Source organism: Lepidothrix coronata, unplaced genomic scaffold (genome assembly GCF_001604755.1).
Source record: "Lepidothrix coronata isolate B3197 unplaced genomic scaffold, Lepidothrix_coronata-1.0 Scaffold248, whole genome shotgun sequence".
Lineage (NCBI taxonomy): Eukaryota > Metazoa > Chordata > Aves > Passeriformes > Pipridae > Lepidothrix > Lepidothrix coronata.
Genome location: NW_016690428.1, coordinates 171871 through 198420, shown reverse-complemented (window position 1 = coordinate 198420; position 26550 = coordinate 171871). Strand labels below are relative to the sequence as shown.

The following is a 26550-nucleotide window of genomic DNA, read 5'->3' as shown; positions in this document are numbered from 1 at the left end:
AGATCAGCCACGCTCATCCTCTAGAGCTCCTGGATGTCATTTGGCCACTAGAAAAGGATGTGGGAAAACACATTTCTGGGGAAATGGTTATGTACCCTTGGAACTAAGCCCACGCATTGCCAGGATGAACTGGGAGGCAGCTACCAAACCAAATCAATTCTGTCTGCAAGACTGGAGAGCATGTAAAGACCTCTCACTTGGTCAGGTTCGGATGGCACTTCCCTACAGGAGCAGAGGCCACCCCATTAAACCAAAACATCCTGTTTTAGTCCACAGCTCAGTAGTCTTACACCTTTATAAAGAAAAGTTAATAAAACAGTACCTGTATAAATACATGCACCATTCTTGCTGAAGTTTCCCAAAAACATTCAGCTTAATGCAGATATGCCAACTGGAAAATTTTAGTCCATGGTACTTGCATTCTGATGACATTTAGAAGGGGCGCTAGACCACTTTACCTGAAGGTCCAGAGATTAGCTCAGTGGGTTAGAGCATGGTGCTAATACCACCAAGGATGTGGGTTTGATCCCTACATGGGCCATTCACTTCAGGGTTGCACCTGATGATCCCCATGGGTCTCTTTCAACTCAGAATATTCTGTGATTCCAGCTTCATCTCTGACTACGCAGAAAATCAGGTTTAAAGTAGCTTCTTTAAACCCCTGCCCTATGAACAAACAGCACTTCCCAGGCAGGCCCACTGCTGGTTGACAGGGCACCCCAGGACTCCAAACTGTCACCTGGGGGCCGTTGGGCTGTATTCACACCCTCCATCCCCCACCCCATTCCAGTTGCTATGGAAACAAAGGTGATGGCAGCACTAAGATAGAAGCAGGGCTGAAAGGGCGAACTCAACATCTGCACATGGACTGCGAGCAACTGAAGTCAAGAACACCAATATCTCGGCTTGTGTTTGCCTACTACACATCTAAAACCGCACTTGCAAATTTCTACATTTGAACTCGGCATTTTTGACGTTCCCAACACCCCCTTAGTATCCTGTGCTGAAGTATGGATATTGCCATTCCATAACAATAGGCAAAAAAAAGCAACAAACGCACAGAAGTGCCTCTGCTCCCACTGCCACCTCCCTTCCCACTGGCACATCAGCCAGCAGAGCAAGCTCTGCAACTTTTCCCAGGAACTAAAAGAAGCAACATTGGAGCAAAAGTATTGAGTGTCAGTGGTGATGATGAGAAAGTTTTGTCAGGAAAGAACAGATACCATCTGACATATGGAAACAGCAGCAGTAATTTGGAAATTAGAGACCCAGGCATATGCTTTCTAAAATTATCCATGAAACTAAAACCAAGGGCAACATACTTAAAATGCTCTTACACCAAGCCTGCAGACAGCCTGCATGCACACTGTAGGACTGCTGTCTGAACTGGACTGGCAAAGCAGCCTCCACTGTGTTGGACCTGGAATCTGCCTTTGGATGAGCACAGACTCCAGCATTAGCCTGTCCATCTCCACCTCGAATGCCGATGTCTCTAGCGCTGTGTGTTGCTGTAACACTACTCACAAGACACACTCAGACATACCTTGAGTAGATCTTGTTTCATGCCAGATTGGTCAAAGTATTCCACATTTATTTTAGTGCTGCCTAATTGACTTTCCTCTCCCCAGGATAGCACTAAGCACATTTATTTGTTTGATGTGATTTTCAACCAACTGCAGAAAAAAGTGGTTTCCCAGTCAGTTTCTCAAGGACAAAAGTGAGAGTGCAGACAATATTTATCTGAAAACAGCCTCAGTTGCTGCTCACCATGACTCTGCCCTCAGACAGCTACTCCTGGGTGGCAGCTGCCCAATAACTCACCCTGCACTAACAGAGGAGGAAGAGCCCTCCTGGCACTCAGAAGCAGTGGGTCAATGACAATCACATACAGACAAGGCAAAACACGGGCACTGGTTAACCAAGACAGTGCTCGAGGATGTTAATTTAACTCAGCCACAGCTTCCCCTGGGGAGCTTGCAATAAAGGTAAAATTCCCAAGTACCTGTGAAGCATCATGAGATATATCAACCACCAGCACTGCAAGGTTCTCTTTTTACCAACCATTCCCCACCTTTTCCTCACTCTATCAAAACCTCCAGTTTCAATTTCCTGTTGTCAAAACAAGAGACTTTGACACCAAACTGTGCCACAGAAGTGCTAGTGCTCTGCAGTTACTTTACACCACTTGCACTCCAGGGACACAAGCCGTTGAAATCAGTTACCCTGGTTCTTCCCAGGGCTGTTGCTGTGCTAGGGAGCACAGGAGCAGTGCCACAGTACATCAGACAAGGTCAAACACAGTCTTTGCTGTACATGAAACAGGCAAACTGAGAGGAAGCCCTTCGTAAGAACGCAAGCCTAGGAATAGCCCTGCTGTGGACAGCCAAAAGCAGGAGTCACTTCTTGTGCCTCTAAATGACACCTTGTCGTGATTCAACACATGCCATTTCTTTCTGTCATCATCATGGCTGGGCTTTGCGAACGAAGATTAGGGAAAGGTCTCTACCCACGTTTGTCACAAGCGCATTGATGGCTAAAAAGGCCAATACAAGACAGGCATGTCCGGTTGCAAAAGACACAGCAGGAAAGACTCCTTAGGTGGTAAATTCTGCAAGGCACGATTCTTTCTGTGTTGCCTTTTCTCCTCGAGAGTGATCCTGCGTGCGTTCTCAAAGGAAACAGCAGCGTTATAGATGGTGTGTCTCCAGGCCTCCCAATTGGAGGCCAGAGCAGACCAGTGCTGTTGATCAATATGGCCGAGGCTGAGATGTTGTTTCAGGCAGTCCTTGTATCTCCTCTTCGGGGCTCCTCTCATGCGGCAGCTGGTGGCAAGTTCAACATAAAGCAGGATCTTAGGGAGGGGGTGGTTGGTCCTTCATCCTGGAGACGTGCCCTGCCCAGCACAGCTGTGTTCTCAGCAACATGGCCTCAATACTTGTGATTGCTGCTTGCTCTAGAACAGATGGATTGGTCACAAAATCTGACCAGTGGATGTTTAGGATTATATGAAGGCAGTGTTGATGGAAGCATTCTAGGAGACGCAGGTGGTGGCGGTAGATGACCCATGATTCAGATCCGTATAAGAGAGTAGACAGCACTATGGCTCTGTAAACACTGATCTTTGTACTTTTCTTCAAGTGTTTATTTTGCCAAACTCTTTTATGAAGCTTTCCAAAGGCACTGTATGCCTTTGCTAACCTGTTGTCTATCTCTCCGTCAATCTTACCATCCGAGGAGATGAGGCTGCCCAGGTAATTAAACTGCTGGACTGATTTGAGCACTGATTGGCCAATGGTGATGTGGGGATGATGGGGGACTTCCTGAGGTGCAGGTTGATAGAGAACTTCTGTTTTTTTTCAGCTGACTTCCAGCCCAAAGAGCTCAGCAGCCTCAGCAAAGCAGGATGTTAAACGCTGCAGAGCTGCTTCTGTGTGGGCAACAAGGGCGGCGTCATCAGCATAAAGCAGCTCCTGGACAAGATGGTTTAGGGTCTTAGTATGGGCCCTTGAGTCGCCTTAGGTTGAAAAGGCTTCCATCAGTACAGTATTGAATGTAGATACCATCCTGATCCTCGAGGTCTGCCGTGGCCCTTCGGAGCACCCTGCTGAAAAAGATTGTGAATAGGGTTGGTGCGAGAACACAGCCTTGTTTCACACCATTAGTTATTAGAAAGGGCTCAGAAAGTGTGTTGCCATAACTGACTTGGCCATGTTGATCCTCATGGAGTGAGATGATCATGTACAAGTGCACAAATAGGGAAAATGGACTCAGCAGTATTGGAAGAACCGAAATGTTTGAGAAAGGATTTTGATGGCAAAGGCAATGACTTAATGGGGCATGTCACATAAAAAGTGAGAACAGGAACAGTGACGCTTGTGGAGGGGAAAAAAGATGAATAGGGCCATTAAGGTGGCATCATTAGCCTAGCAGAGGGAACAGTAAATAAGCAACCAGGCTAGGAGAAAACATGTGGGAGTTACATAGGCAGCTGGATAATCAGACAACATATGGCCATATTAACAATGAAGCTTTCCTGAAATCACTGAAGAATGAATTCTGCCACAAAGCCTGAGAGCACAAAGTTTACTTAAAAGGATAGACAAACCCCAATGAGTTAAGCATGTTCTTCAAAAACTAACATGCAGAAGGCACAACATCATTTCATGCTAAACCTGCAGTCAGCTGCACTGGGACTAGACCCTCAACCTTTTTATTTCAGTGGTACTATTTTGATCTGGTATCCATGAGCACAAGTGCCACATTTTCCCTGTGTGCTCAGGCTGTTAACCTACAAGAACCTGCCATGCTCTCTACTGACAATGCCACTGTTTGCTGCTGCAAGAAGGTTAACGAGTGGGATAATGAACTCATTCTCAACCTGTACCCTCTAAAACAGCAATAGAACTGGGTATGTGAGGTGAGCTCAGATAATCTGGAAACACCAACAGGGAAGGCACTCCTTCTCTCCAGAGGGAGAACTGGCAATCCTGAAGTATCACTCTGTAGAAGGTGTTGCCGGTGTATTTTGGTGCTGAAAAAATCTCCGGAGCAGTTAATTAGGGGTGAGATAAGAAAGGGTTTATTTGCCAAGGCAGTAGATGGTATACGACGCGCGCGCCGGCCGTGCCCGAGAGGTTACATTTTATAACACCATCCATCCAATCCCAGATGTGTCCACCCCGCGGCCTTTACTCTGGTCCGCCCCGGGTCCACCCCCTGAGAATTGGGTCTGGGGTCTTTTTGGGACCACTTACTTCATCATCTTCAACTTCATCAGAGCACAAAGGGTACATATTTACCTAATTCTTGACCTATTCTGTGGTTTAGGCCCAGATATGCTGTTCTGTCAACTGTCTAGGCCTTGCCTTGACAAAAGACTAAACAATTCTGCTGTATTCAGAAGCAGGATTGATATGGGGAGCACAGAATGGGGTAAGAGGGTTAGGGAATGCATAAACAAGGGTACTGGAGAAAGGGAAAGGGACAAGGGACAAAGAAGGAAGGGGTTTCTGCTTTTAAACCTACTTATAAAACTCATAAGTCTTACAAATATTAGAAAAATAAAAACCATTAGGGGCTTAAGGCATCAAAGGTAATAACTTCAAATATTTCAGGTTAAAACCTACCCAAAAGTAAGGGAAAAACTTGCTCTGCACAGCAGACTCAGCTAAAGCTGTGCACCAGTCCTTCAGCAGCACATGGGCTGGGCAGCAAAATCTACCTTACACTTACGAGTGGGGCTGCTCGTTTTAGGATATCTGCCTCAGTGAGACATTGAATAGGGGTGTCACTCCAGGGAGGAATGTCTCCTTTGCAGCAGCGTGCCCAGTTGTCATCCTTACCCATACTGGATACCTTGCCTGATATCTGCAGTAAGGAAAACAGACAGGTCAATGATTCTTAATTTTGGCACTCTGAGCAGGGAGTGCCAAGCCTTTGCTGAGCACTGACAGCATGCCTTTGCAGTCACATATCCATCAACATTAATATCCAGTAAACGCCACAGTTCTCCCCTCACTGCTGGTTTTACACTGCAGTCAAGACTCCCAGAGCCAGCAGTACCACACATTTGCATCTCCTGCAGTGCTTAAGCCCTGCTACCATTGAAGACTGAGGCCAGAGTCAGGATTAGCCTTTCATGCCTTTAGGATCTTGTGGCTAATAAAGGCCAGGAAAATGGTATGAAAGAAATGAGGAGCTGTTTCAGAAAATTGAAACAAGTGACAGGGAACAAAAATCCTTCTCAAACGCTCCATAAAAAACTGAGGTTTGGGTTTGACAAGATGATTTCAAGTCTCATGGAGGCATCCAAAACCTGGGCCAAGGTCAGGCACAATACAAAAGAAAACAAGTAAATATTCATGCCTGGCTTTATGCCTTTTTAAAAATTCAATCCAGCTTCAGTCCTAATTTTCTTATCATTTCTTAGCACTGCTGTCACCATGTACGAACTATGTGCCATTGATGTACGTGCCCAGTGTAAAGATTAATTGGAGAACCACAATTCAGGAGGGGCAACTTAATTTCATTCTGCAGGTGCTCTGCAGTATTTCACACAACTTGTGGCCAGGACAATTTTATGAGTTCCATGCAAGAAGACTCATGCCAAGTGCTGTTGCTCAGCCTCGGGAAGCTGCTGCACAAATTCCAGGTCATGGAAGAGGCTGGGGAGGGGACAAGACAGGGAATCTGGTAGGGGGGTACCTGTTAGTTTAAAGACAGAAAACAGGGACAGCTCAAATATATCAAGATGAAAGGCAAGTGCACAGACCTTTACTTCAGACAGATTCTCACAGCAAGGGCTGGGGCAATGATGCCATTGCTTTTGGCTCCAAAGATTGGAAAATCAGAGATTGTGGGGTGGAATTTCCTTTCAGTTGCCTCAGTTCTTTCAAGAATAAGAACTAAGCCTGATATTTACCCCTCGTTTTGGGAATAATTATCCAACAGCATGAAACTCCTTCGCCTAATTTGGACAAAAGCAAAGCAAAGACTATCAGATGAATCCTGCTGGTACAAAAAACATTACAAAAATGCATTAACAGATGTTGTGCCACTACTTCAAGGAGACAAAAGATAGTGTTACTGAGGACAGGAGAATGAAGCTCTGTAGCCACTCTGCTCAGCCCAGATTCAGGTGTTGGGAGAAACTAGAAACTAAATATTTAAAAATAGAAAAACTTGTCCAAAAAGAAATTTTGGCAGTTGACAATCAGTTTTACAGTTATAACGCTCTGAATAAGAGGGTCTACATAAATACATTTTTACATATTTTTACATCATCTCTTAAAGTCAAATCTCAGTCCTGCAGCTGACTCAGAGCTCTGCTCATGGTACAGGAACTTTTAGAGGTCTCACCAAGACTGCCTTTTTGTAATTTAATACAAATACCAATTTCAGCATGCAAATTATGTGTGAGGCCAGCTCTTAGAAGAGCTGGCTATCCTCAATTTCCAGGAAAGTTAGGAGAGTCAAAGAATCCATAAAGGCACAGGATCAGAGTACATTAGAAAATGGATGATTACCATGTTATGAAATCCTGATACATTCAGTTAGTTAATGCTTCTGAGGAATACAGGAGTAGGCAATAATAGGAGCTAATAGTTCATTCCAAAGAATTAGAGGAAACTAGAGGCAGTAAAATTCTGCATTTCAGCCTAAATATTTTTAATATGTTTCTAAAGAGGTGGGGGGAAAAGTCAGCTGTAAGTATTCTCTAGATAGAATAATTAAGCCTCCACTCTGACATGTCTCTGTAGGCATTTATTTTCCATTACTAGAGGATCAAAATTATAGTTTAATTCTCCATAGAATTCTAAAGGCATACTCCATGTTATTCAAAAAAATCATTGACTGGATTACAGGAAAAGTTCACCAACCTCCCATATACCTTTAATAAGGCAAAGCAAGAGACAAAGGGCAGCCCCAGGATAGAGGAGGGAAAGGAAGGCAGGAATGCACTGCAGTGGCAGTGGACACCCTGCTCCTGGCAGGGATCTTCCTAGGCCAGGCTCTACAGGGATATATCCAGGGTCACCTTTATCCATCCTCTGGGGATTCCTCCACTTTCCCAGGTCCTGGTTCTAAGCATGGATGAAGTTTCACATGCACATCACCACGCTCATTCACTGGCCTGGATTTCAACAAGGGATTATGGGACACAGCTCCCCCTCGACAGCCAAAGCTCTTCTAATTTCTTTACATTCCTTTGAAAGCCTCAGACTCGTATCATCCTTTCACATACAAATACTGGTTCCCAAAATTCACATAAATAACATTCGCCAAACCTCAGGTATTGTAACTTTAACATAATGCATAAGCACAAGCACTTCCTGGACACACTGAGTCCCTCCCCACAAAAAGCTGTTGCAGCAGGGCAGGTTATCCCTTACCTGTGCAAGTACGCAGGACCAGTGGCTCCCCTGCAGTGACAGAGCAGGGTACCGAGCACGGGCGCTGTCACTGATGTCTGGTGCCCTCTCCTGGCACCAACAGCCACACGACCTGATAAATCCTGGCTAGATCGTGACAGGATATTTCAGTGTATTTTCAGGACTGTGTGGCAGCCAGTTAAACCATACCTTAGAAAATATGATTTTATATCAGATAAGAATAAGGTACTGACAGAATAACTTTTTTTTCCTCTTTTCTTGGTATAGATTTCCTTAAATTAACATTTTGGGGGAAACAAAAGCTTCCTGCTTCCCAGAGGAACACATAGTTTAACTTTAGTTACAAGTTTCCTAGTCTTATTGAAAGGAAATCGAAATACTCTTGTGAAACACTTCTGATTAGAAACAAGCCTTTCAATTATTCTAGAACTCCTTCTCAACCAACAAGTAATGCAACTAAGGTCCCCAACACATAGAAAATTTTCTCTGAAGTTACTTTAAAAAACTGTTGGATAATTTATCCCAATTAAATGCTAAAAACATAGAAAATGTACATGTTACCCCAGATAATCATCCTGTTTGGAAGCCTGTATAGAAGATTAATATATAGAGCATTGCAGTTTCACTGATATTTGTGCATGAGCACTTGATCCATATCCTGCAAAATCCTAGGCAAGAAGACACAGGAACATCTCACAGATACATGGTGTTAGTGTTTACATCAAAGTGCATTGCCTCCTGTCTATAAAGAGAAGTCAATTTAATGCACTCTTTATTTTTTAACTAGCAGAATTTTAGAACTGGCCTACTTACTAGTCCCTTCAGTATTTATTATATAGACATTAACTACACATTAGCTCCCCAGCTGGATTTTCTAGCTTATATTCCCAACTAACACAAGCAGTCATAGGCAAAACTTCACTGCAAGTCAAAAGTTTAAGAGAGCTCTTGCATAGTTTTTGGAAAGAGGATTATTAATCTAGATCCCTAGCATAAAATTTTCTTCAAATGTTTCAAGAATAAAAAGTCATAAGGATAAACACAGTGATTTCAAAGTTAGCAAGGAACCCACAGTTAACTGACTGACCTTGCTGGGTGGAGGCACTGATAATAATATAACAATAATAGCCATGTAAACCACTTCAACCCCAGTTACACAGAGCTACCTGAAAGCTGCAAAGAGCTTATTCCACACCTAAATCAGCTACCAGACATTAAATTTATAGAAAAATACTCCAATGCATGCTTTATGCCCAGTATTTATCTGTACCTCCTCCTCAGCTCTGTCTTAGTACAGAGGACACAGACCAGGATCCTCCATGCCCAGAGCTGCTGCTTCTTTTCCTCAGGCTGAATTCTGACTCCAGGCATCACCATCATCTCCAGGGACTCAGCCTGGGATCCCTCCAGGCAAGTGCTGTGCAAACAGAAGACAGCAGACAGTGAACATAGGAGCTTAAAACATTACAGCCACCTCACTCAATTGCTTTAGCAGCATTTCTCTTTCCAGACCTACCTTCTTCTCAGCCCCAGACATTACAATTTGGGCCCTCGAGACTACACTGCCCTACCAGGATGCCTCAGGGAAAATACCCCTGTTCCCGAGGAGCCTGCCACAGACAAGAGAAGGACTGATGCAACAGGGAACTGTACACAGGACAAGCTTTTGGGGAGTTCTCCATTTCTAATTTGTGTTTTATAATCCAGAATCAGTCCTTTGTGCTTGGTGCATTAACTAGTCCCTTGTCAGGTCATATTTTTCTCTTCCTAAGACCAATGCACTTGTGCTGGTTTCAGCTGGGGTGATTTTCTTCACAGTGGCTGGTATGAGCCTATGTTTTGGATTTGCACTGAACACAAGATGGATAATATAGAGATGTTGTTATTGCTGAGAGGGCTTACACAGAACTTTTATCAGTTCTCCAGCTAAACAGGCTGGAATGAAACAGGGGCAAACACAGCAAGTTGCCAGCCCTTGCTCCCCCAGTCACACTCTCCACTTGTGCACCTTTCCTTTGGCCTGAACAGCTGGCTTTCCTTACATCCCACAGTTTCCCTGAGAAATGCCTGTTTGGGGAATACAGTGGGCTACAAAGCAGCAGCATGGCAGGACTCATTCTGCACAGCTGAGCTACCCTGGGGTGTGGGGGAGCAGAGACTTCGCTTCCCTGCTTGGCTGGCAGATCCCCAAGCAGAGATCTGAAATAAAGGGTTTAAAGAAACATCTTCTAAATCCCATCCCTCTAGGTCAGAATATGCATAATAACAACCAAAAAATTGAGAAAGCCTCGGTGCATTCAAATACAGAGTTCTGCCTGGGAAGCTTTCTCCAAGCCTGAGGCTCTCCCTCCCCTCAGCGCACCAGGTCACTCACCAAGGGAACTTAAGGAAAAAATAGAAGATATAAATTAAGCCACATCTTGTGATGAAAGGGCAAATAGAACATTCTTGCTGAGGGATGAGAAGTGTGGCCACAACCAGCCCCAGCACACTGGTGGCTGTGCCGTGGCACTCTCTGTCAGGGGGGCTGCCATCCCAGAGACCCTAACAGAGGAGGCTGACTCTTTCTCAGATACCAGCCATCCCCATGTGCTTTAGGACCACCCACCTGGATGAGCACAGCAGGAGATACTTATTAAATAATATCTATTAAACACGGGGAAGCTGCAGAGGCCACAGCTTCATGAAGGGTTAAAATATTGGAATGATAATTCCTGCCAAAATCTAGGAACACAAAGTGCCAGACCTCCCATGTTTTTATTGCAGACTTCTGCAGTAAGAGTCACTCAATTAGTCCCTACAAAAAAATATTTGTTTGTATACTTAGGTCCCTCAATTTAACAGCTTCTAAAGGAGCCCTTTCACACCCTAGAAATGAAGCCAGGCTGGAATGCAAGTAGGTGGTACATGAGGTTTGTATTAACTCTCATATGTCTAAACAAAAAGGTGTCAAGCATTGAAAGTCATCAACTGCAAAAACTCTCTCAAGTACAATTTAATTGTAAACACACCCCTTGTCTTTCATTAGAGATGCTTAAGGCAATAGTGCATTTCCATAGACCCAGACGTAGTCTTTTAGAGAGAACCCAGAGTTAATGACCCTCACAAAAAGCGACCCTGACTGTTCACATGGTGCTGCCAACAGCTACACAGATGGCTGACTACAGTCAAGTGTCCATTGGACCAACAGCACTCAGTTCTGCAAGGAATATTAAACATGCATATACTTTCCACTCTTAGACCTACAAAATACCTGCAATTATTTTAGTACACAATTCACAACAAACATAATTTCTTCACAAAAGTGTTTGTCTCCAAAAAGGTCTAGTGCCTGGTTGAAGTTTCTCTACTCTCATCTTCCCTTCTTCATCCACAAGTTTTCCTTTATACTTTTATTTCACCCCTGGTTGAAGGCAAATGACCTTAAAAAGACTACTTTGTCAACCTCTTAGAAGAAATAAATTTTCACAATCACAAGCTTCATTAATCTAACCACAGAATTTTAAATTGAAAGTGTCCATCAGTTAACTCTGTGGAACAGTGTGTTATGAGTATCTGGCTAAAACACTGGGCTTTCCCAGGACTACAAACTTACATGTACACCTATGCTAAGTGTCCATTTCGGTCTCTCCTTCTAACCTCCCTGGCTCCAGCTCCTCTCAGGCAGCTTTCTCCATCAGGAACTGGAGTCAGCTGCTCTGAAAGTATTGAAGGGAATCACCTCTTCAGGTTAATCATACGGTTATTAATGAGTAATCTCATGGGTTTAGCAGTATAACTCTCCTGCAAAGCAGAGGCAGAAGTTACCACAAACAGGAGCAATATTCATCTCTCTTCTTTTTTGTTTTAAAACAAACAAACAAACAAAACAAAAACAGCAGAAAGCTCTGAAACTCCCAGAAACATTCCTCCTTAAACCACTCCCAAATAACAAATAAATCTCTGCTTTCCTTCTGCTTGTTCTACTAAAACCAAATACCTGTCTGTATCCCAGATACCTAAGGATCAAAGCCATAAGACAGGAAGAGTTAAAGCTTCTGGCCCTTCAGGGATCAAAAGCTTTCTCTTTCGGGAAACCCTCTCCTCAGTACTCACACAGCACAGCAAAGACTCCAGAAGCAGAGACAGACCTTTTTGTCCTGCTCTTGCTTTTAAGGGCTTGTGTTCCCAGCAACCCTGAGGAAGCCATTAGAGTTAGTAAATGAGAGACACCTGAGGCAGCTGAACCTGAAGTAACACCTGCCCCTTAGCCAGGCTCTCAGTGAGGCCTTAGTAAAGGAAAAACAAAGGTATTAACTGTCCCAAAACAAGGACCAGGGAGAGGGGTTCACTGCCTTGAGCAGACCCATGGTTTAGTGTGATCCAGGGCCTGACAGCCATGGCCCCACATGCCTCAGTTCTCAGCCTGCTGTGGGGGAAGGAGGCAAGACAGATCACCAAAATAAGCTCAGTGTTGTCAGTTGTGCTGTGCTGTGGAGGAGGGAGGGGGGTGTCAGTGTCCTGGTCCCCTGTGAGCAGTGGGGCTGCACAGACCCCCACAGCTCACACAGCTTCATGCTTCCCACTCACTCCGAGGGTGCCCAACCGTGCGTCCTGCAGGACTCACCTCCAGTGCCAGAGGCTAGAGGGATGTGCCACAGGGTTTGCTCTGCTCAGGGCAGGAAAGGGCTGCCCTCAGGACTTCTTAGGCCCCAGTTAGGGTAGGCTGGGGGGCCAGGGAGCAGGAGGTTCCCAGAGAGCAGCCCTGGGGCTGTTCTCATGACAGAAGGCTACTTACTTTCATGCTCACCATCTCATGGTTTCCTGTCCCCCTTGCCCTTTAGTCTGAGCCACAATTATCTGTGCCCTATTTTGACAATGCAGCTTGTGAAATCCATGACTGAGATATTTCCAGGTCAGCCAAATTCAAATTCTTGTACACCAGCTTTATCCTGTGTGGATTTGCTGTGTTATTCGGATACCAGTTGGTTGTGATTAACATAGCAGAGGACAGAAATGCTTAGCCACTTTCTTGCAGAAACATGTATTCCCGAGATACCCGTACAGAAAAATGTGTCACTTTGAGATTATGCAAAATTAACAGGTTTCAGACAATCTATTTGGCATCTTGATATTCTTGCTGTGTCAGTGGAGCCAAAATCATAGATTAATTCTTTAACTGCTGTTGATGGAAGGGTACAGACAGAGTGCTCCAGGATCAATATGATCAGGCAAAATGTCAGATTTATTAGGAGCAAGACAGATTATATAGTGCTCATGACGCTTAGTTTCTTGTTCACACAACATTGGTTACATAAGGAAAACATACTGTGGTGTACAGCACTAACTGGATAATTGCAGGTGACCATAGAACTTGTTTTCTTACCAAAAGAACTCCTCCTTCACCTTGGTACAAGGCCTGCAGCCATATTAGTGGCGCAGCATTTTTTATTATCTGCACCCAGCCATGCTAAGGTAAAACACACAGAAATGCAAGGGAAATTCTTCACACAATTTTTATCCTGTAACAAACTGCATTTATGGGAACTGGGTCACAAGTTGTTGTCCACTGTTGGTCACAGTGGAAGAGGAAAATATTTCACCACTAGCTTGAGTTCAGCGAGAGCAAATGTTGGGCATGGTGAGCCCAGTGAGGAAGTTCTGGACACCCACCACATTCTGGAAAGGTGGGTGAACAGAAAGGCAAGGCTGTGACCCTTTAAAAAGTGTCCTCAGAACAGAGGGTACCTGGCAGCCACAGGGGTATGAATAACCCTGCAGCAACATAAGGTTAAATCTTGCAGAAGGTGGAAATGCTCCCTCCTGGGGCTGACAGCTGCAGGCAGAGGTTCACAAGGGGCTTTGCTGTTCCCAACTCCTCTTTGCCATCATCAAAGCAGCTAGTTTAATGCCATCTGTCCCCACGTTTGCCTCCCTGAAGCAGAACGGAAACTCCAAGTGTCTTCTCTGGCACCCTGCTGCGTGCCTACCTTTGCCACCATGGTCTGCTTTGGAAAAGGGGCATTTTCTGAGGCTCTGGGCAAAAGCTGGTTGCCTGACATGCATCAAGGAGAAAGGGTACAAAAGAAGTATGCATCTGGTGAATATAATTGTTCTCCAGTCTCATTCCTGCTGTGTGAATTTACATTGGGAACAATGAAGCAACACTAGTGTGGAGCCAGTGTGTATGAGAGGAAACTCAAGCTTTGTGCCTCTGGCTTGTATTTAAAACATGTTGCCTACATGGATTGCTGTGTATGATACAATTAAGGTAACACATCATATAGTGCTGGAGCAACATGAAACAGCACCTGCTCTACCTGACCTTTCCTGAGTCGTTGGATGCTCATTCATACCCAAAGCACAAACAGGGTGAACAATAAAGGTATATGCGCGGCTATTCTCCTGTATGGGCTCAATTTATCCCTGAATATTGTCATCTACAAAATATTCCTGAGCAGGGGAACAGCTTGGGTGATAGACCATACCTGACCACTTTCTCAATGCGGTTTGATAGTTACAGGCTCTGGTCACAGCTGTTCAGCATTATGGTGCTGTAGAGCTCCCACTTCTCTCCCCGGCTCATCCCATAGGAGTGCTGTAGGTCTGGAAGCTGGAGAGGACTGTAGCTATATATTTACATGCTAGCTGTCTTCTTTAATGAACAGCCTTCAGCCATCTGGAAGAGTCTCTAAATTACTTCTCCATATCACAGCAAAATCCACAGCAGATCAGAAGAAACAACCAGAAGTGCATCTCCCTAAATGGCCTCAATTCTGCAAAGACTTAATAATTGTGAATATTTCTATTGATTTAATTTTTGATGTGTCTAAAAAATCTTGTTAGCTTTCTTTCTTTCTTTTCTTTCCTCCTTTCTCAAGAATTAGATCATACCTGAGAAGAAATGCTTTCCTACAGATAAGACCTTCAAGTGTCCCACATAGGTAGGGCACAAGTAGGACTGTCAGTGGAAATCAATGAAATGCAGCACATTTTGGCAACTTTCAAAATGTGTCTCAAGATTGGGATCTGTGACTGTGGCACGTTACTTGCTATGATGACAGACCACAGTAAAATAAGTGCCTTTCCTAAGAAGAGAGACACACAGAGCATGTCCCTGCTACATCCCAGTCAAGTATCCTTTCCAGGAGGGTCCTACCACATGGACACATGTCGCTGTTAAATTGAGACAGCCCAAGCGACATAGAATCTTGTCATGGTTTGAGATCTCCAAAAATCTAATTCCTTAGTCTAAGCCCCCTCTCACATCTCAACCTAATGTGGGATGATTTTTTCCAGACAACACGCCAGACTCAAAGTGGGGGAAAGGGAATCTATTACAATGACTATACAAATAAATATTATAATACATTATACACACGATCTCAACTATCTCTACTATGACATAAGTATTTACAATGGATCAGATCTCTTCTCCCCTCCAAATAAAAGTCCAGGAGGGAAGAAGGACAGATCCCTTCTTCAGAGCAGCAATGTCTCTAAGGCAGCAGTCATCTGTCCTTTTCTCATGCAGCAGCTGATGGCTGGATTTCTGCCAGCACTCACGAGGGAGGCCTCCAAGCCTCTCTCGGCTCTTTGACGCAGGCAAAGGGGTCTTCCATGGGCTACGTTCACCCCAGACAAAGGTCCTTCCACCACAGTCATATCACGAGCACAGGGGGTCTTCGTGACAGTCTTGTATCTTCAGGAGACTCAAGCCCCTTGCAGAGCTTCTGTGCCCTGCCTCAAGATGGCTGCGAGCTTCTTTGTAGCTTGCAGCAAGAGAGGGCTCCAAGGTCAACCTCCTACACACCGTCCTGGCTAAGCTCTCAGGACAACCGAACTTCTTAGCTCCTTTACTCCATTTAGGACTTCTAATCAGTAAGAGTCCACCCCCTCCCCTTTGGAGGGATCTCAAAGAAAGTTTAGGGGAGTTTTGCAGTTCTTACCCCCAAACTTCCTCTCTGTAGAACTCAGTTCTCTCTTTCGGCTGCTGCTAGCTTCTTTTTCAGACAACACTGTGTCTCTCCTGCTTGGCTGTAATGCCTCTGCCGCTTCTTATCTTTTTGGCTCTCTGCCATCGCTTCTGGACGCTGCTTCTGCCGCTGCTGTCTCTGCTCCCTCACGGTGGAGAAAACTTCCTTAGCTCTCAACTGCAGGCACCTAGCCCAGCTTTATGCTGTTCCAGGTCCCCGCAGGCCCCCGCTGGGGGCTGGGGGGCCAAAGCCCCCAGGGGGCTCCTCATGGCCATGCTCCTCGTGGCCTCAGAACATGGCTACCACTTCTACAACCAAATTACAACTAACCTTCTCTTCCGTTTGCTTGTGGTATGTTTACATTTCGCAGAAGCGCCGACTGGACAAAACTTCAAAACTTCCAGGGGTCATCACCCCCTGGGGTTTTACCATTTTCTTAGCTTCAGGGGGAAAACCTGGTTCAAACCACTACAAATCTCCTTCCAAAGCAGGGGCAGGATAGCAAGAAGGCTGGAAGAGATCTTTATTGCAACAGGTTGCAGACATTTATACTTTTCACACAACAAACATGTCAACTTACTATTGGTGCCTTTCATGTAAACATACATCAGGCCATACACGTCAACCTACTATTAGTACTTTCATGTACACATATATCAGGCCATACACATGTCAGTCTACTATTGGTGTCTTCATGTATAAATACATCAGGATTGGGTGCAAAATAGTAAACTCATGCTGACACAGCTTTTGTCAAGTCATGATGATTTGCAGAAAGTCCAGGAAGTCCATTTTTGTACTTCCTGTCTTCCATCTTGCTTCCTTCTGACAGACTTGTCATTGTCTCCGACAGACACATGCTCCAGATTCGGTGAGGTCTGGGGCAAATAGCCAGCTGCTGATGAAGTGTATAACTTTCTGTTGCTCTCAATTTTTTTTAAGAAGAACCAAAACTGTGAAAGATTTGATTTGTACTCAAGGATATATATTTTTTTACACACCAAAGCAGTTGAATAAGAACACGTAGCATAAAGATATAAAGAAAGAGAAGCTAAATGAAACAATTTAGGTGAAACCAGGGAAATCAGTTTAAGTTTTGCATAAATACACTGACAAGAATAAGCCCCAACCTAGGTCCAGGGAGATGACTAAAGATAGAAATGCCTATTCTATATTTTAATATTACAGTTATTACTATTTAAATCAAAGCAGCATTTTGGTCTACATTTTCCTGTGGTTACAGAGGTGCTTTTTTATCCTGAACTGTGCATTGGAGAAGAGGCTTGTCTCTCTCCTACTCAGGAACAGGAAAATGATGTATATTAAAAAAGTACTTTTGAAGCCAAGTTGTCAAGGTTTCAAATTTCTCACTATGTAAGCAAGTCTCACAAGATACCAGATCTTGGAAATAAGGGTCAGAGTCTTCGAGGGTTTCCCACCCTCACTATTTACATTCACAAATGCTTTGCAGCATAAGATTCTGAGAAGCGGTCACAATGATTTTCCCATGTTTGTTTATCCACGGTGACACTGTGGCCAGCTAGCTCATGCAATAATAATGAGGCTGTTTCAGTGTGATACACCAGGAACTGTACTTTTCATAGAGTTCCAAGTCAGATGGGGCCATCTGTCATTTTTGCAGCTGAACTGAATCAAGTTGCCGCAACCTTCAACCTGTATTACCTTTCCCTCCCTGAACTGCATTATGGAGTTAATTTAAATTCCTTCAGCAAACAAGCATGGCACTGGTGATACTTTTGTGGATAAAAGTGTACCTTGGAGCATTGGCCAGGTTGCACACATATGGAATTAAGCACTGGACCCGTACAGTAGATGAAATCCTGGCCTTGGCAAAGTTAATGGCCAATCTTTGGGCTGCAGCATGATCAGGTTTTCTGTCTGTCTTTCCAGGGAATGAGACAGGAGGGAGTAATAGAAATAAGAAGGTGCTAAGTCCTGAGTCCACAGTCCCTGAATGTAACTGGTTATACATTGGCAGCAAACTTGAGACTTCTACACAACCACTTGTTTGGCATCAAAGATTACCTTTTTTTCTGCAGATTTTATGCAGAGTTAAGGTCTGAAAATGAGTTTCTATGAGAATAGCAGAGCAAAAGGTTGAATACTGAGAATCAATCATATAAACGATTTCTGAAAGAACTCTGCCCATCACCAATTTCACCCATGTATGTGATGACAACATTCTTATTTTTGGTCTATGGCCAGCACCCATGAAATCACAGGCCTCAGAAAATGCCCTGTGATTTACATCACTCATGCAGACAAAGAGCTATGAATGTTCTCTGCCCTGCACATGTGCATTACTCAGGTGGCACAGCAAAAGGGCTGAGTAATTCCCCAAGGGAATGAAGAGTGCAGGGATGACAGCACAGACCAGGGCTTCTGCCCTGCACCCCTTCTTTGCCTTAAGGTCCTGCTTGTACTTGGAATTTCCAGCATGCAACTTTTCAGGATGAAAAGCTACAGCTCCTAAAGGTGCCCAGAAGCTCTGACTGTTCCTCTCTGGCTTTGGCACTAGACACACATTCGGACTGGTTTTTCCACATTTTCCAAATTTGGTCCTGTCAGCATCAGGAGAACAGAAGCCACCACTGGGGTGTTTAGTCTTCTTCAATGACTGAAACAGATAATGAAAGGCATATGCACTCCTGTTGGGAAAGTTTTCCCAGCCTTCCCTAAGTGATGTCAGCATCAGTATAGCACTTTTTGCTGCTATGGCTCAGCAGCATTTATGGTAGGTTTCTTTTTTAACTGTGCTTTCATTTTTTTCTTATTTCCTCCTCTTAAAATCTTGTCCAGTAAATTCCTTGTTTGGGGTTTATGGGCTTTTTGATCATATTTCTTAGAAGATAATTCTTTCGGGATGTCACAAGCACCGAGGAGCTCGAAAGAATTACCATTGTTGACAAGATGTTTGGCCATGGACAAGTGTTACTCATTAAGAATAGGTTCTGTTTTCTACTTATAAAAACAAACTTCCTGCACACTCCAGCTACAAGGAAATGGCCTTATTTTTATAAGGATGCATTTATGTTTGAAGCCAGCAAGGGGCTTAATCCTTCTCTGGTCTTTTATCACGTTCATGGTTGCTTTCCCTTGCCCTTGCAGAACTTTAGAGAAGATCCTCTCTGCACACCATCAACCCTTGACCCTAAAGCAACATGAAAGTACCTTAAAAATAATCTTATGTAGTTGCTGCAGGTTGGCACAGAATGTCAAGTTTACCATCTCTCTACACCAGAGTGAGGACTAGAGTCATCCCACCCATCCTGGGTTCCTGCTGGCTCTGTCCTTGCCTTGCATTATTAATAATAATTCCTGGCTCTTCTGCTGTGCTCATGATGTTGCAGCACATGCACTGATGCAGACCGAATGCCAGGAGCAATAGCATGAACTGCCTGTGGTTACCCAGCAAAGCTGTCGTAGAGCTCAAAATAGAGCCTGGCTCTCCTGGGTCTCATTTGAATTTTGTTTTTTCCTTCTTAGTGCCATCTTTACCAACCTTCCTAGCTGGAGCTTGGCACAGCTGACTGCAAAGGGCTGGTACGCAGGAGGAATCCAGCTGAAATGAATGGAGTTGTTGGAAGGCTTAAAACCGATCATCCAAACAAGTTACCTGATGTCACGCAGGGTGAAGACAGTGGAGATATAAAGTTCTGGCTTAAATCCTGGCAGAAGCCATGATTCATTAAAGCATATCCTAAACTAAAACATTCAACTGTCCCATCCCTGGGCAGTCAGGCATGCGAATGTGTGTTTAGCTTACCTGCTTTGCAGGGTTGTCAGAAATAGCTGTTGCCTGTTCTGTAACCCAGAGCTAAGTACTCCACACCTTTTCTGCCTGACTTTAGACCACTGTGGTCCTGTTTCCAGAAGAAATGAGGATTTCTGGCCACACTGCAGTGGGAAGAATCTGAGTCCCCACTGTGGCAGTTGCATTGTCTCCCAATTCTGTGCCCATCTCACCCCTGTGTCTGTGAGCCTGGGCATTTCCCCCTTGCTGCCACCAGTCATGCATTTGTGTGCTCTCAGAAAGGTCTCACCTGCTCTCTGTTCTTCCTCTTTATTTTTCATAAATCATCTTCTAAGTTCCTTGTGATGTAAACACAGGTCCTGAAAAGGATCATAAGTTGACAAAATCTTAGCTTACTTTTACAGCTTCGGAACAGATAAGAATGGTTAAGGGTTTTACATTGAATCTGGTTCATTTCCATTGTAACAGCCTCTGTTATTTCTTTTTAATCTTTTGATAAGAATGAAGAGAAGAAGGCAAGGAATGGGAAGGAGGGGGAACACATTTAAATAATTTCTACTTTAAAGCTTTAAACAAGGTTTTTCTTTTATTTAAAGTCTACATTCATGCATTTGCTTTGCCTTTAGCAAAAAAAAAAAAAAAACCATTCCAATAACACAATTTCCAGAGAGTGGTATTTCCCCATTTTGAACAGCTCTCACAGCCATCTCTTCCTCCAAGGGGCAGTGTGAGCCTGAATTAATTACAGCTCCACCCTCACACCCACTGGGCTCTTTGGTCCCAGTCCAGCCAAGCACTGGGAGAATATGATTCTGGCCAGGTTCTGTGAGCCGACTCGCCAAGTGCTGTGCTGAGCAATGTCAGAGGCAGCCCCATGGAGGCTGAGCCCTTTATATCTCTAGAACATCTTGCAGCCTTCAGAAAAAAGGCACAGCTGTATCAAAGAGGCCAATGTTTACATATGGAGATGTATGTAAACTTTAAAATGTAACCCCATGAGCCTCTGTAGGTTTGATGTACCCTCGCTCGCCTTTTCTTTTTTAATAAGCAATATTTAAAATATTAGCTGCCTCAGAGTTGATATAAAAATAACAGCTGTGCCTCTTCCAGATGGGAAGGAAAAAAACATGCAAACGAGCTCACACACACAGAGTGAAAAATGCTTAATGTTGAAGGATTTACAGTCTGCATGGCTGGGTCCTCCTGTTTCACGCAGATGAAAATGGGCATGAGCCTGATGATAAAAGCATTAAGAAGCACGTGAGAACAAGAAAAAGGGAGAGAGTTGGGCCTGACTCAAAGCAAAGGCAAAAAGCACTGACACGAGGGTGGGCTCACATGTATGAGCTGATGGCAAAGGGGCAGCAGTTGGAGTGGTCTGTGGAGCAGCTTTGGCTGTTCTGACTGAGTGGAGGGCTGGGGGAGGGAGGTGTGCTGTGGTGGGGATAGTTAATCATGTCTCAAGTGTTCTGGAGAGTTCAGGAGTGGATTACGTGTGTCAGGCTCTGGCTCCCCTGGCAGTTTGAGAGGGATTAGGAATTGTGCTGGCTCAGGCAGTGAGGAGGTGATGAGACTTATGTGTTTTCGATAATGAGGGGAGGAAGGACACCGGGGACTGGAGAGGAAAACAAAAGATCTTTGCCCTTGGGCTAAGCAAAAGGAAGGCTGAGCAGTGAGCTGGGACATTTCATACAAAGGATGGAAGGGTATTCCAGCAGGTTGTTCAGCAGGAGTCAGAAACTAATGTAGCTGGTTGGTTATGCTGAAAAAGATAAGTTTGTGGGTTAGGGTAATCTTTGCAATACCTGCTGGTGGACAGCCTTGCCCCAGGCTGGAAGTGGTGAAAGGAGCAGAGACACTGGCAGGGATGTAGAAACAGTGGGAAGCACACAGTTTACAGAGGAGCCCAGACCTTGGGCTGGAAATCAGGAAACAAACCTAACAGATTCATCACTTGACAGATGGCCTCATTTGTTAAGTAGGGTGAGAAATGGGTTCCCCCTATCCCTTTTCTGTTTTGCCCTGATGGCCCTCTTTCTTCTGGATCTTGGGCATGGCCAGCCTGCAAAAGCAGTAATCACCATTTGTTAGCAGTCCGCATTTTGGGGTGCTGCTGAGGGGAGCACAGGAGTGTCAGTGAATGCCCCATGTGAGGCCAAGACTGGCTCAGGTGTGTGTGTGTGTGAGTGAAAATGCTCTAGCAAATGTATGATGAATGTTGCTCTGCTGGATTCTTAAGTACTTTAGATTAGTAAGTAAATTAGGCCTAGGAATGAGCGACTGTTGTGCTCCAGTAAATCCTGTATGAATCTTTTGTTAAATTGTTTAAATAAGGTCTTGTTAAGTACTGTTAAAACCTTTAGGCCTAAATTGTTGGTCAAGTCTGGAACTGTTTGGCAAGGGGGTCCACTCTGAACCTTCTTACTCAATGGGAGGGTCTTGCTTATTCCTTTGTATCCTTACCCTTTTCCCATTCCCAGCCTCCAGGTAGATAATTTTTTGTTGATTTTAGTTTCAGATTGATTGAGTTTAGGTTTTAGTCCAATTTTTCTCTGTATGCTTTAACCATCTAGTAAGCAGTAGAGTGAACCTTACCAGCAAAGTCTCTTGTGCCTTCACTTTAATATTAAACCTGCTTTTGCTGATACCTTTGCTAGTGACTCTTTGAGCAACGTAAAACACTCATTCATGAGAGCTGTGCTTCACATGTGCTCGTACAGGAGTCACCTTTATCAGGGACCGTCCTTTGCTGAAGGAAAAGGAGAGCAGAGCTTTGGGCAACAGCTGCTTTGCACAAAAATGGGTAAGACAGTGCCCATGAGAAGGGAGATTTGGCATGCACTGCCATCCCATATGTTGCTCACACTAGGAAAATCAGAGCACTGGCAAGAATCAAGCATTAAAGGAAAAACGCCTGCCTTTTTCTCCCAACACCACCTGACAGTGCCTGCCCACTTTCTAGAAACTGTCCCAAGTGCTGCCCAGCTGGGTAGAACAAGCCACCACACCCCTGGCAGCTGCAGTACTTTGAAACCTTTGCCTTCTAGTGCATTCACAGACATTTGCCTTGGAAAGCTCACAGCAGGAATCACAGACAGCAAAGGTTGGGCCACACGAAGAAATCACCTTGATTCGGTCCCCAGGCAGCATTTTTAGTCTTCATTCTTGTCCTAAGCTCCCACCAACAGTATAAGCCACAAGTCAAGGCAAATTTAAAGTTCAGCATGTTTTAAAGAGTTTAAAGATAGACAGGAGTGTGATTTTAGATTAAATGTACTGAAAAACATGTAAGTACCTTCATCATTTTCCAAGATCACATGGAAACATATTACCAATACAAGGAGCTGAATGTGTGTTTGCTAAGGGATGCTTTGGGGCTTTGCCAGGGGGATTGTCCTTATCCTTCTTCTCCTAACTCACCTATTACCTCCTTTAGCAAAATGTCAGTAGTTTGTTTCTTTTAACAGACAAACACATTACTGGGGGCCTGGGGGCATTGATATACTCTAAAGGCACTGAGCAGCTTCACCTGGAGCCTCCACCCATATCCCTACCCATGGTCCTAGGAGCCATTTAAACTCAGCCCAGGGCTATAAATCCTAGTCTCTCTGTTGTGGGATTGCTAATCTTTAGCTCTCCTAGAGGTATGACTGTTCCTGCTTTGTAGTTCCTGCTTGTATACTTGAGACCTTAATCTGTAGCAGCCTGGGGTGAGTCACTGCTCAGTGCTGCCTCCCTATAAAGGCAGAAGGAGCCTAACTGGAGGGAGCAGGGGGCTTGGGAATGTGGCACTGGGTTTTCCTCCTCTTGTTGCCATAAAGGTGAATGCTATTTGCACAAGAGATGTAAAATGCTCCTGATTTCCTTTTGTATAGGAAGAAGTTGTGATATATCCTTCAACCACAAACGCATTCTGCTGAGATGGGGTTATCACCTTTGTGATTTTGGCCCTGGTTTCTGCTGATCTGATGCAGCTAAAGTTTTACCCTGATTTTATTCAAACTGCAAGCGTGGTGGCCAGCAAAATGCTAAATCAGAGAAAAGTCTGAACGCGTGCCCGTGTGAGCAGACTCTGTGTCTGCAGAGCGGAGATCCCGGGCCGAGGACAGGAGAGGGAGCCGGAGCCCCGCGCAGAGCCTTGGGCCGGGCTTGGTCCCACCCGCGAGTCTCCATCGCCCCCGGCTGCAGCTCTCCCGACTTCGTGCGGGCTGTGTGACTCCGCAGGGATGAAATGAAGGTCTGTGCCAGGACCCGCCTTGGCCATGCGTACGGTTTAACTTCAGTCAATGCTGACAAAAGTGGCATTAAACTGAATATTAAGTCTGAGCTGTCAGTCAAGTTCAGGTGCAAAGTCGTGTCAAACAGGGGCTTTGGGGTATGATCATCAAATTATAAGCTGCATAGCAATAAATGCTGCAGCCAAGAGCTGCTTACCCTGTGTTTAACTGTATGTCTCAAGGAAGTTGAGTGTCAACAAAGCTGTTTTAAAGATTAATTTATCCTACTTGGTCACCTTTTGTTCTAGGTTCCATCTCTTTCAATCAGAGTTTAGTACATCAGTCCAAATTAGTGCCTTAAATACCCTCTCTGCAAAGTAGCTTGTACAACTTGGAAAGGCTACTAGCTTAGAAGGCTAAATTCCTGATCAGAATAAATAATGCTTTTAAATAGGCAAGCTGTAAGGCTAAGTTCTGCCTCCAATGTATAAAGACATTGTGTAACCTGAGTAACTATAACTTCTAAGCTCCAAGAGCTGTGCAGGGTTTGTTCTCCACCTCCAACTGCACTATTAGCAGTGATCGCTGTTACCCAGAAAAGCTGGAATAGAAGGTAACTGGTGCTTCATTTTGGCATGATGTGATTGATAGTCCTCACCCTGTCACTCTTTAAAACAGCAGACTTTGTAAGATTGAGAAACAGAGAGATTTTTCTCCTGACAGATGTGTGACCCTTCTTGGGTTTGCTAACCTTGAGGGAACACAGGACACAGAAGATGAGAGTTCCCAAATCCTTCCTGCTCCTCAGCTGTTCCTCCTAGTGAATCAATGCACTTTTTAAACTCTTACACGTTGAGCTTGTTCTGCCAAATGCTAGAAGGCTGAGGGGCGGTGAGATACAGGTGCTGCTGGTAGTGCTGAGCAGTACCTCCAGCATCGAGCATACAGGGTGAGTGCCCTCTTCAGTCACACTACCCAGATCAATATATTGAACCTGACAGAAGCTGCTTCCTTGGCAGAAGTCTCTTTTTAAGTGTAGACTTCCCCATCTGCAGCTGAAACAATCTCTTGACAGCTGGATGGGCTAATGCCGTGCTTCTGGGTAGCCAGGTCACTTCCAGCATGGCAGAGCACTGTGCAGCCCTTGCTCCCTTCATATGTGGCTTTTGATCTGGCAACTGCTAACTGCTACAATAATACTGCCCCTGACAGGTCTCATTTATTGCTGCTATCAAATACACTAGCAACTTGCTCACATTTCCATGACGGATTTTTTGTACTCAAGCCTATCTCCTCATTAATCTTGTTTAATCACTCTTATTGTCCCTAGGGCAGAGCTGCTCGTGGACAGGTATAACTGGTGATATTGAAGTAGCCTTGGCATATGAATCAAAGGGAATAAGAGACTCTGGCTGTAAAGAAGCTTCTATTCATCCTGATAAAGTTTTAACTTTGGTAACAAATATTTAATGCACTTTTATTCAAAGAAACCTCTCTGTGAAATGAAAACAATAAATAGATGCTGATGGCTTAATAGCTTAAGTGTAGCTTGAGCATTCAATCAATCTGAAAAGCAACTTATTGTGAGTATATTTCAAAATGGTGGAAGTTATTGCTATGATGCATCTAATCATAATGGCAGTGGGAAAAATATATCCTCTCTTAAGAGCTGTGAATCATGGATCAATTTGTTAGATTCCCTGTGGAGTTCAGTCATCTATGACTGTGCTGAATAGCTAAGTAAGGCTAAAGCAAAGAAATGACCGATTTATTTAAAAAGATGCCTTGGACAAGCTTAGGCCTAATGTGGGTGCAGGAAGGGAGAGGACAAGTCCTGGATGCTCTGCTACTAGAAAACAGTTGCTGTTGCCTCCCATTCTCCCTGCAGCCAAATTGCTTGGAAGCAAATGCTCCCCATTGCCATGCACCTTCTGTGGTGCTAACAGGAATTGCCAGCTCTGTCTCCTGAGGAAACAACATGTAGGAAACCAAGTGGACTTCTTGGATCTAATACTCCATTTTGTCTATAGGAAAAAGTTTGAAATGTTAGCAAATCTTCACCTACTTTGGTGGTAGCCTGGATGTGAGTTTCCTGTCATTCATATGACAATTTGCAGATGGACAGTGGAGAAAATCTGTTGGTATCAGGGGTGATAAGAGGGGAGAAATCAGCCTGCAGCTGTTCTTTGCTTGCTCAGCAGCTGCTGCTTGACTAGTAAGCAGGGTTACCAGCCTCCTGTGTTCCAGCAGCCTTGCACAGACCCTTGGGAAAGCCAAACATGGTGCTTGGAGCTGGCAGCGCTGCCCTGGGAGGGAAAGGGACAGTGGAGAACAGCTGAGAGCCCCTTGCAGGAGGTGAGGACACTAGGGTATTACTGGGATACTTGGCAGGAATATCTCATTGGGAGCCAAGCTGCACTAGTCCAGCAGGACTAGTGGAACTGCTCCCTTCCTTTGCTTTCACTACCTGCTGCTGCAATATAGCACTGCCTGCTACCTGCGAACCCCTGGAAGCTTATCTGCATCTACAAACATAACTCTTCTTCACATAGAGGTTAAAATGATAAGTCGAAATAAGTGTTAACAGATGCACTTTCTTATTGCCTCTTAAGTGTGATTTACTTAAGTGCAGAGCTCCTTAACCCAGGTTTGTAGATCTGACCTTCACAGTTGCCTCTAATACATTTGAAAGTGGTTCATTTGAACTGTGC

General features: G+C 44.5%; 2 protein-coding genes across 4 annotated transcripts in view; one reads left to right on the top strand and one right to left on the bottom strand.

Moving 5' to 3' along the window:
• The window catches only part of LOC108507271 (glypican-5-like), a 412210-nt gene extending 411484 nt beyond the window's left edge, over positions 1-726 (bottom strand). For 2 of the 3 annotated variants that reach the window (XM_017835095.1, XM_017835096.1), the window contains exon 1: positions 323-411. In XM_017835095.1, the coding sequence (XP_017690584.1) occupies positions 323-368 (46 nt within the window). In that variant the 5' untranslated portion in view covers positions 369-411. Of the gene's footprint in view, positions 1-322; positions 412-458 lie in introns of those variants that run through there. The other variant, XM_017835098.1, reaches the window with a different exon arrangement.
• OTOS (otospiralin) overlaps positions 1-26550 on the top strand; it is a 46985-nt gene that overhangs the window by 5870 nt on the left and 14565 nt on the right. The window lies entirely within an intron of this gene.